This window comes from Neomonachus schauinslandi, chromosome X (genome assembly GCF_002201575.2).
Source record: "Neomonachus schauinslandi chromosome X, ASM220157v2, whole genome shotgun sequence".
In the NCBI taxonomy this organism is placed as follows: domain Eukaryota; kingdom Metazoa; phylum Chordata; class Mammalia; order Carnivora; family Phocidae; genus Neomonachus; species Neomonachus schauinslandi.
The window spans coordinates 39,808,929-39,820,868 of NC_058419.1; the positions used below are offsets into that span (position 1 = coordinate 39,808,929).

General features: G+C 45.1%; 1 protein-coding gene across 3 annotated transcripts in view; it reads right to left on the reverse strand.

Moving 5' to 3' along the window:
- The window catches only part of MID2 (midline 2), a 98,451-nt gene that overhangs the window by 70,280 nt on the left and 16,231 nt on the right, over positions 1–11,940 (reverse strand). For all 3 annotated transcript variants that reach the window (XM_021678304.2, XM_021678291.1, XM_021678298.1), the window contains exon 2: positions 9,071–9,786. In XM_021678304.2, the coding sequence (XP_021533979.1) occupies positions 9,071–9,730 (660 nt within the window). In that variant the 5' untranslated portion in view covers positions 9,731–9,786. The remainder of the gene's footprint in view (positions 1–9,070; positions 9,787–11,940) is intronic.

The following is an 11,940-nucleotide window of genomic DNA, read 5'->3' on the forward strand; positions in this document are numbered from 1 at the left end:
CTGCTGGGAGGAAACGGGGAACAGGAGGTTGGCAGGGGAGCAGGATGAAGCTCCCATTTCCCGCCGCAGGAGGTTACCTCTGGGTCCTTCTGTGCTTCCCCTGTGTGGGGGTCAGAGAGTGGGGGTGCACCATGAGACTAAGCCCCTCGTCACCTCCAGATGACTCCATCATTACAGCCTTCACGAAATTCTACACGGGTCTAAGCAGCACCACGTGAGGGGGGATACTTGGCTGCTTTGCGTAACTGAGGTTTTAAAAGGCCCAAGTGAGCTAAACTGACGGTCAACACCGATTCCGGTTTTTTATCTGAGTTCCGCTTCGGTTGTATCATGTAGACTTGGCCTCTTTGTGTTCTGTTCTACCCTTCACAAAGAGGAGAGTTTTGGCCATGTCTGAGATACCAGGCATGCGCTGTTCTTCCAGACAGCAGCCCATAAAAAGAAATGGCTTCTTTAACCCTCTCAAGTAATTACTGGGTTTTTTTTTTTTTTTTTAAGATTTTTGGGCACCTGGGTGGCTCAGTTGGTTAAGCGACTGCCTTCGGCTCAGGTCATGATCCTGGAGTCCCGGGATCGAGTCCCGCATCGGATCGGGCTCCCTGCTCGGCGGGGAGTCTGCTTCTCCCTCTGACCCTCCTCCCTCTCATGCTCTCTGTCTCTCATTCTCTCTCTCGCAAATAAATTTTTTAAAAAATCAAAAAATAAAAGATTTTTATTTATTCATTTGAGAGAGAGCAAGAGCACGAGCAGGCGGGAGAGGGGACGGAGAGGGAGAAGCAGACTCTCCGCTGAGCAGGGAGCCTGACGCGGGGCTCGATCCCAGGACCCCGGGACCCTGACCCCAGCCGAAGGCAGACACTTAACCCACTGAGCCACCCAGGAGCCCCAATTGCTGTTTTTTTTTTTTTTTTTTTTCCCTCCATTTCTCTAGACACACGTTGTTTCAGGTAACTTTCTCACTGGCTCCCTCAAGAAACCAAGCTATCCGTCAAAACACTGCCTTGTCATTAAAGCCAGGCATTCCCTTGATGGCACACGCTCTCGACCACGATCGCCACTTGTCATGCTCCGTGAAGGCACATGTATTCACACACAGGTGAGCACACTGACACACCCCTACCTGACACGGCTCGTCTTGAAGCCTAGAAAGGGATGATGCCTTTCTGCCTGTTCTATTTAAACACGTAGAACTGTCACCAAATGCCTGTAAACTCTTTTGCTTTCTAGAAGGCATGAGGGGAATGTTATTTAAATCTACACGCGATCCCAACTGTTCTGATGTGGGAATTGACCTTTGGGGGATGCAGGAGGAGAAGGGAAGGGAAGAAAGGCTGATGTACCCCAAACCTGGAGGCTTCCCAATTCACAGAAGGCAGCTTCATCTTCAAAAATGATCTGAGCCAGTGACCCCATGACTATTTATCGACATGCTCTTTTTTCCTGATGTTCCTAGCTAGTCCAAAAGCCGGTAACCAAAAATCTTAGCACACTTTTGGGGTCACATTCTGCTTTCTTTTTTTAACTGCTTGTCTTAAAATACTTACTTTGCTTTTGCTTCAGTCTGTCACTTTATGTATCAATTACATATGGCCTTTCAACAGCAGAACACACCATCTGGTCCACCAACTGAAGCCCACACCCCTTCTGCCAGAGTGTACTCCTTCCCCAAACATTTATTTGCTGTTGTGTAGATCCGGGCTATGTCCCAGAATGAGATACAGGTGATATGCTGGATCCACAACCTCTACTCTACTTGAAGTTCATTGGAGAATAGCCAGTCTGGTCCTCAAGCCAGGTGAACCCTCCCTGGTGGGAACCAGGTGGCCATCCCTCTTCTTTCCAGAATGTTCTGACATCATTCCGCAAAGACCCATGACTCCCCTAGTGCCCTTATCAGGAATGCTAACGCAAACCATCCTGCATTTTTTTTTTTCTTTCCCCTCTCCTCAGGTGCATTGCATGGCTAAATCTCTAGCTTAAATGTGTAAATTTTTATTTGGACCTTCTAAAAGAAAACCCGTACTAAAAACCTAAATCCAGTGTTTTATTTTGATAACAGAATAGTGAGCCAAAGCCGACTCTACTTTCCTGGAGTCCTCAATGTTGTATTCTACTTGAAATATTCCTCTTCAGTTCCTGCCTCTCGTGCACATCCTAGCCTTCCTCTTTCACACGCTCTTGCTCATGCCTACCTTCTAGGCCCTGAGTGTGCCTCAAGGCTCAATCCTGAGCCCTCACTCAGCTCACCACTGCATGACTCTACCTCCATGCTGAAGGCACTCAATCTACGTCTCTAGCCCTGATCTTTCAGCCACCACAGAGGCCTGAATTTCAACTCCTTCTAGAACATTTGCCCTTTTAGTTCTGAGAGTACCTCCATGTTTTCCCTCCTCCAGATATTTGAGCAAACTATTTTCTTTCTGCGAGAGCCCTGGCTGCCCCTTACTCCATCCCCGTCCCCCAATAGGGCATCCAAAAACCCGCCCAAAGTCTCTTTTGATGGATGTCCCTCCCATGCTCTCTCTCAATCCCTTGTGCTTCCACTGTCATAGAACTCACCACACTGTCTTGTAACTGTGTCCTTAACTATCTGTCTCCCCACAGTGAGCTGAAAGCTCCACCAGGGTTGGGACTGTGCTCTCTTTATCAGTGTAACCCCAACATCCTTTCTGGTGCTTGGCATCTAACAGGTATTCAGTGAATGTTTGATGAATGAACGAATGTTGAATGACCCACGATCATAGCAAACTCAAAGCTAAAGTCAAATCATCCCACCAAAACTGCTAGCTCCATCCTAATTTCCCCATTTCTATCCCCAGTACCACTATTCTTCAAGACATCTCCTACTCCAAAGTCATTTTTTAATTCTTTCTCTCCACCATCTGTAACCATACAGTCAGCCATTCACCCAAGTCCTGCCAACTCGTTCTTCACGGCCTCCAGTTTGACCCTCCTTTCCAACTAATTCATTCATGATTCCCTGTTTTGAGCCCCATGACTCCCTTCCCCTAATTCTTCCTTCGTGCATCCTAGCATCCTGTGCACACCTCTGTCATGGCACTTACCATACTGCTTTGGAATTTTTGATGTACTTATCTGTCTCTCTTAGTAAGTTCAAAGCTCTGCAGGGCGGGGACTGTGCCTGATTTCCTGTGTCCCCAGCTCCTACCACGATGACTCGAACAGTTGAAGTGTTCAGTAAACAAAATGAGTGTTCATGAATTGTTTGTTAAGTGAATGAATGAATCCCTGGCCTCGATCCCTGGTGCTACAGTTTCAGTTAATATCTGTTCTGTCTTCAGGGGAGATAAAGAACAAGACATTACCTCATTACATCAACCCTTCGAGAACTTGCGTGTCATTATCACATTTTCCCCCTTTCAACTTCGCTTCTTTGGGCTTAATAATTCTTCTTTCCTTCATCTTTCCTCACCTATATTATATTTCTGGAATATGTCCCTTTGCCCAATAAGAATAGACAGGATTTTCATCTGCCCAGGAATCAATCTCTGAGTCAACATTTTGTAAATTGTGCTCGGACTGACGATTGTTAGCTCCTTGCAGATGGTGGTGAGGAGAAGACTTGGGACAGGAGAAATGACAAAAACAGAGAGATAGCGCAGATAACAGGAGTATCCACTTGCTAAGCCTGCTCTCAAACCAATAAAAAAACAACAGAAAATACCTTCCAACACATTAATACTATGTGAGAACAGAGCCAGAGACTCCATATAATTATTAGAGGGAAAAGAACAGGAGTTCAGATGAGTCTTAGCACACAGTTTGAGTCGAGATGGAATAAAACGCATTTTATCCCCCCCACCCCTCCACAAAATGCGTAGAGATTTGATACATATTATAAATAATGGGGAGCACGTCATGGACAATTAAGAGACCACAGAGAAGCCAGATCCACAAGTAGGAATGATTTTATGATCAGGAGTTGAAGGCTAGTTTAGCTAGTTTAGAAACCCCATGCCAGACATTACCTTCACCCCCATGCCTCTACCACCATGCTGTAGAGAGTGCAAATCTGGACCCAAACGCTTTGCTTGTATGATATTTTGCTACTGTGGTTCAGTACCTAAGTGAGTGAAATGGAGAAGCAACTTTTTCTGCTCCCTCACCTACAGTAACCCAACCTGGCCTCACTGAAACCTCTTCTTATCATGAGAATTTATGACCTGGCTCATTTATTAGGGAGATCCTTAGTCTCAGGATAGGTTCTACTGAGGCCATGACCCTTCTTAGGGGGACCACGCTCATGGCCTTACGCGCATGGCATCCTCATACCCAACTTCTCTACAGATACGCCCACAGAAGATGAACATGGACGCTCTCTCCTCCTCACGCACAGTGACACACATTTATAGATATACATAGACAAACAAACAGAATCATTCGCAGCTGCTCAGCCACGCAGAAATACACACACTCATATATGGCGACACATACATATGTACGCAAATATACTCCCTCTCAACCCAGGCTTTCATGAAGATATTTCTTTCTTTCTCTTATATTAATAGTCATGCTGGTTCCAAAACAGTCAAATGCCCAGTGGTAGATAAGTTGAGAGGGTATCTGTCTTGGCAGACAGAAGTGGGTGTCGAGTGGGTGAGCAGACAAATGACTGGGAGAAGGTGGTAGCTGAGTGAGAATGGGTGGGTGGATGACAGAGTGACTGAGTAGGAAGAAGGGCAAGTAATCAACTCTGATAAGATTCTAGAATATCATATTTTCCAACCTTTTAACTCTCGTTGTGGCTTTCCTTTGAACATTCTCCAAGTCTCATATCTCCCTTCTCTTTGTCTAGCAATCTTTAGCTCTCTCTGTCTCAGCCTCTCTTTCTGTGTGTGTGTGTGGGGGGGGGGGGGCAGGGTGAGTGTGTGTGTGTGTGTGTGTGTGCGTGCGCGCTTTACTTTCCCATAACGAAAAGCTTACTGTAGTGCCAGGTAATATTTTATAACAACAAGATCCCTGATATGTAAATGTAACTGCATTTAAGAATTATTTGTAGTAATGAATTTGTGGAAATGTAATGAGAAAAAGAAAATGTGCTTGTTTATTCCTTTCAGGAAATTCCTCTATTCCCCCTGGTTTTCATCAGCTATATTTTTGGCAGGCTATGGGCATGGAAATGTGAAGACATCACTCTCAAAGAGAATTATAATAATTGCATCTGATTTATACAGATGTCACCATAGGGTTAGGCAGTTGGAAAATCCAGCGATCCAAATGAATAGGCACTTAAAATTAAGGACATGCCATACTTCTCTTAACACTCTGGTTTTTAACATTATCAGTAGTCCGCAGAAGATCTTTTTTTTTTCAGACCTCTTAAGTAGTCACAATGGCAAGACAGATTTATATCTTACAAGATGAGAGCTTTATAAAGCAAGCTATAGATGCTGGTGGTGTACTTCCCGCAGATCCGTTATAAAGGTTCCATTCACTTGGATGTCTTGAGCATATAGTATCTGTGCAAGGCACTAAGGAGGATACTGAAGAAATAAAAGACATTGTGCCTGGCCTCAAAGAATTTATGGGATAGTTGGGGTGTTTTGGAGTGGGCCTTGTGGGGTTTTAGCTGGGGACTAAAAAACGGGTAGGATTCCTAAGCCGGTCAAGAAAAGACCATGGGTCAAAGTTAGGAGGCAGCAGAGAGAAGGAGTGGTGTGTTGAGCAGACAGTTAGGAGGCTAGTCTGGGCATGTCTGAGAGTGGTAGGGGGGAAAGACAGAAGGGCGGCATGCGAACCAAGTCGTACGGGACTTAGAACATCGAGTTGCGATCTGTCATCAATACAGAGCCACTGAAATTTGACCTCTTTTTATAAAGCCAACGTTTATTAATGCAATAGTATCGATCTTTTCCAAGGGGAGAAACTCGCAGACCAATGAAAACTCTTAACATGTGAAGCATTTTTATAGAAATACGGCACATATCATGAGCTAAGAATATATATTGGGACTGGTAAGTGGAAAGAGAAGGGATGGAGGAAATAATGACTGTGATAGGCCTTTCTACTGTAATAACTGCCGTGAACAAAATTGTTCTTTGCAATTGAAGAATTAATTGAACCACTAGTGGACTTCGGAAGGGCATGTACTTAGAATGGACAACTAAATAAGGATAATAAACCATAGTAAGTATCCCAAACCCTCTAATCTGGATTGAGCACATGTTAAGAAGACAAGCTGGCTTCTGGTTATTCTGACCTTCCGTCTTATAACAGTGTGTTTATTCTTTATTGAACAAATAAATACTAGAGACCACTAATCCTACTCAGGGAGGTTAGTACAGAAAGGGTAGGTATAAAGGCCAAAAGTAAGGCTCCAGAACCGAAAAGAACAAATAAACCCCATTTCACTTACTGGCCAGAAAATAAAACCCCTAGATGTCTGTACTATCCTCCTTCCCCTTCTCCTGTAGGACTCCCATGCTCCCCTCATGGCCAGAAGAGTATGCTCCAGGCCATCTCCCCCATAACTTCTGACAACCAGTTTTCTCCTTTCTCCTTGGGGAAGAATCCAGCAGATTAAGGGGATAATCCTAAATGCTTTTAAATTAAAATTAACCCAAAGAAGTGAGAATATGTGACACTCAAAGCCAGACCTCCTCTCTGCTTCATGTGGAGAACTAATAGCCTTTACACTTGGAAACCAAACCAAAGTGATCCCCACACATCCAACACACACACACACACACACACACACACACACACACACAGAGAGAGAGAGAGAGACACGCAGCACCTCTCCCTTCCCAAAGTCCAAGATGTTCCAGACAACATAACAAACCACACGGTTGGGAATGATTCATATGTTTCCACTCTCGGTCCAAAAATGAGCCAAAAAGAAAAGTTTCCACTTAATTTATAATCAGAATTTTCTGCACATTTCCTAAAAAATTTAAAGGGGAACAATTCAAAAATCTGGCCTTTCTTTCTGCAAAAATTACTGATTAGTTACAGACTAAAGTATCTTTTGGTGAAATACTTTTGTGCTCCATCCAACCCTGGAGACCAGGACTGTGGTTGTGTGGTGCCAAATATCTAATCAATCATCCAGTGTTTTCATGTTTTCGGATGTTTTCAAAAAGCTGGTGTTCTGCAGATACAGGCTTATTCTATCCAGTCTTTTGTTATCTCAATCGTACATATGGATACAGAGTTTTCTGTTTGGAGTATTTCTCAAGGCCAATGCCTTATTATAGTTCCAACACCTGCAAATATTTGGCAGAGATTGCTCCATCCTCTCCATATTCCCCCTCTTCCTGCAGCCCCACCCCCACCTCTTGCCATTATGAAGCTGTAAGTTTATACAGTATGTCCTTTCCTTGATGCTGGTAATCGTTAATCTGTGACCCATGAAATGTGCAATTGCCAGAGTGTAAAGTTAAGTTTCAAATCACATTTCACGGGCAAAACTTAGGTCCAAAACAAAGCGGCGGCAGGCCACAGCCGAAAGGATACTTCACGCGGGGTCTAGAAGCTGAGTTCCCGTTCCAATTCTGTGACTTTGACCAAACCACTTAACCTCTCAAAGTCTTAGTTTATACCACATTACAGTGTAAGGCTTCAGCTAGACCAAGTGCAAGGCTTAGCGTCTTAGGCATCTAAGAACTGAAGTCAATCAGATCATTCCTCGCTGCAGTTTTGAAGTGAATGAGAATATCACCTTGAGTGAAATCCACAGATAAACACTGAACTTTGTACAAATTTGTAAATATTAGACATAAATAAAAAATCAGAGAAGGCACAAACCATTGTCAGCTTGCAACAAATTACAGGAGGGGAAAATATATCCTATTCGGAGTATTGCTACCTTCCCCAACCCCATGAAATCTTCAGATAAGTTACCGTGGCTTGTTCAGGGCATGACAAGAGGAAAATCCCCACTTCCTGCTTGCCCTCCTTCCATCCTATCTGGGTCTTCCTTCCAGCTTGGCTTCTATAGCCAGTCCCTATTGGGGGTGGTCATCTTGTCAGTCATTTAAACATTTTATTTTCCTGGAATTTCTGCTAAATAGCTCCCTTCTTAAGAGCAGTTAAACCACAGAGCGGGCAGACAACAACGGGAATAAAACAATTTTCCGGAGCTGACGTTTGTTAACATCAACGTGAGGCAGGACGGTCTTACAAAATGGGCACTTAGCCTTGCGCACAAAGATTATATGGCATGGCAACCTCGGATAACTCCGTCCGCGGAACACAAATGGAAGACTGGGAACTTCCGAGGCAGGGCCTGCAACCACGGTCTTCAGTCTGCAACCCACAAAAACGAGCACAGGCACGAAATCGGATCCTGGATTCGAGATGGATTGGCTTCGGTTTAAAGTTCTAGTTCAGACATTGGATTACCCCTTCTGACTTCGCGGTAAACTGAAGTTCCTTTTTTTTTTTTTTTTTTTTTTTTTTGTTTGTTGGTTTAAGGCGGGCTTAGAATTAGCCCCATGTTAAGGGCTTGAGGGCGATTTGTAGCAAGCAGCCAACGCCAGGCCTTTGTTTCTTTAGCGAAGGGAGCGAGCAAACACAGACGCTACCGTCCTCCGCACAAGTCTCCCGCCTACGTCCGGACACACTCAGACACCTCCCCCCACACCTCCACGGAGACACGCCCAGCCTTCCCCTTGCTCTCCCCATGCATATCAGCATGCATATCAGCACCTATGCTAATTAGAGTACACCTACACAGGTACTCACATACTTAAAAGAAGAGGTGGAAAGATCACGACAAAGATAGGTAGTGTGCAATCTGCCACTGACAGAGGACAGAGGGACTTGTTTCCCTGGACGGGCTACTGGTGTGGCGCGTGGGGCCAGGGGCCTGAACTCATCCAGAACGGGCCAGAGGTGAACGAATGCAAGCAGATGTTTGTGCAACCGACGAAACAGGTTCCAGGGAGGGCTGGCGAGTGGGTAGGCTATTCCTCGCGAGAGCAACTTGGGAGCTACCGGCCGTGCCACATAGGAAAAGCGGACCTAGCTTTGTGAGGGAACTCGCTACCCGTACGGCCGTGTGTAAGAGAGACCACGCTGTGTAAGGGATATTTCCCAGATCCCTTACCTTGAGTTTCTCAAATCGGTCATTCAGGGACGCGACCTGATGGTCTCGGTGACGTCCCACCAGTTTGCATAAGGCACAGATCAATTGGTCATCGGACACACAATACATGTTCACTTTCTCGTTCTCGTGGTCCAGGCAGGTGATCCCTCGAAGATGCGTGTCTGGCACTGGTTCCACCAGGCGGTGGCTGGTGAAAGGTTTCTTGTTGGGGTGTGTGGCCCGCAGGCACCGGTCACAGTAGGAGACCTCACAGGTGATGCATGTCTTCACTGCATCCCTTGGCGGGTCCTGCTCACAGAACTGGCAAGCAATTCGCTCACTAGACATGGCCGTGCTGGGCCTGTAAGTCCTCTCCCGGCGGCTCTCACTTGGGGAATTGGGCCCACTGACTGAAGCCTTCTGGAAGCGATCAATAATGTTCTGCAAAGTCACATTCCTCTTGAGGCCGTCCAGGCCCCGGTGGTTCAGCGAGATAACATACCTGCACGTGGGACACTGGAAAGCGGTGATGGGTTCAATGGATTCGCCAGAGCTGCAGCTCGAGGCCAGGATGCGGTGGGCACAGCTGAAGCAGAGGCTGTGGGCACAAGGGAGCAGAAGGGGGTCTTCGAACAACTCCAGGCAGATTGGACAGGTCAATTCGGACTCCAGTGTTTCCATCTTTAGTGAAAATAATCCTGCTGGGGCATTAAGAACCACAGAGGCTGGGCTTTCACCTGCGAGGAATACAAAGCGGGAGTCACTAAGCATCTCCAAAGGAAACCTGGATGCAGAGTGGCTACACACTAACCAACGGAGGCTCTTGCGTGCTCCATTCCCCAGCAACACTGGAGCAATAGGAAAGCGATCTGGGAATTAATCAAAAAGCCTCTCTCCCCCACCCTCCCCCGTTTCAAACCTTGTTTTCGACAAATGCCTGAGTTTATGTTCCTGCACTAATAAACAGAACCGTGTGGCCACCGCTGAATCCTGGTTTGCTGGTTAACATTACTATTCCAGCTCACAGTACCAGCACGGAGCCGTCCCTCACATATTGTCCACTGACATTTCTGGTCCTGGACTATGATGAGCCTGAGGCCCTGCGAAATTCTCCATCTCCATTCTCCAGTGTTGTTCTGTATTTTACTTCAAGGTAAAATATAGGGGCTGCGCCTATTCCACATCCAGTGGAAGGAAAATAAGGCCATATTTCAAACTAACTCTCTACTTCTTGAAATGATTCCATTCTGAGAGCCTGTGTAAAAAAAAAGAAGAGAGGGCTTTGGAAAAATGGACTTCTCAGCATAGAATAATAAGTTCTTCGGAGTGTGAACCTTAATTACTTCCTGTTACCACTCATGGAAATTCCTGCTCTATCCTGTTTCTAGTAAGCTGAGTTACTAGACACAAATGGTGCTAGTTTTCACTTCCTTCCCTCACCTTCAGCAAGCTCTTCATCTCATCAAGCTCAATGAGGAGGGACTATGACTTTTCAACTTACTCAGCAGTAGTTTCTGATCAATAATGAAGATGTATTACCTTGTGGTTTTGGCTGGGTTTTATTATTACACACCCACTGAACTAGCACAAGCCTACTGTGAAGCACACCTCCCCATGTGTCTTTTCATACTTCCTAAAACATAACAAGATGCAAACCAATACCCAAATACAAATTAGCAAGGTGAGGGGCCAGAAATTTTCAGACCTGGTAACTTTCATTTTGGTAGGTGCATCAGAGAGTAAAAGAAGTCACCCAATTAACATGAAACTAATCTCTTGGCCAATCTATTCTCCCGCAGACATTTCTGAGCTGAACATAATAGATACTGCCATGGGTCTTCCGTTAATTAAAATCAACACAGATAGGGCGCCTGGGTGGCTCAGTTGGTTGGGCGACTGCCTTCGGCTCAGGTCATGATCCTGGAGTCCCTGGATCGAGTCCCGCATCGGGCTCCCTGCTCAGCGGGGAGTCTGCTTCTCCCTCTGACCCTCCCCCCCTCATGTGCTTGCTCTCTCTCTCATTCTCTCTCTCTCAAATAAATAAATAAAATCTTAAAAAAAAGAAAGAAAGAAAGAAAGAAAATCAACACAGATAAATGATCTAAGCTAGCCCTCACTGAGGAAAAATATGTCTTATCGACAGAAAATGCTAATCCTATTTATAGAAAAGAGAAAACCGTCTTTGGCTTTTGAATAATTTTTGTTCATCAGCTCACTATCACTGGAGACACTCACACCAAGGCTTGAAATTTCGATTCTGCCACTGAATAAGTACAACAGATGCATCCCTAAAAGCTGTTTCTGAATCAAACCTTTAAGTGCACTAAACTAACTAGCTATTTATTGGAAATCTATAGGAAACTGGGCTGTAAAAGTAGAGTCCTTTTTTTGTAAAACAGCCAGTCTCGGTTGGGTAAGTTCAGATGTTTGTATGACCACTTTTTTCAAACGTGAGACATGTGGTTAGTCTTAGTTTACGATTTACAAGTGCCTCAAAATTGTTGGCTGGCCACATGTGGCTTCTAATATCCATCAGCATTCACCTTTAGAGATGAAAAAGTAAAACAATTACAATGTGCATATATCACAGACTCTTAAAATTGGAAGAGACTCTAGTTAGAGATGATGGATTCCAACTCTTGCTCCAGGCAGGAATATATCCTTTGATAGCCCCACTGCTCAAATTCAACATGTCCATAAATGACCTTGTTATTCACCGCCCCCCGGGGTCCCCACCACAAAAACCCCAAACACCTGCTCTTCTTCCAGTTTTCCCTATCTGGTGAGTATCACTATCCAAGCCTACAAACCTAGGAGTTTGCTCATTTACATGTTTATCGCCACAACCACTGGTGGCTTCCAGAACATTCTGTTTTCTTTTTTTTTTTTTT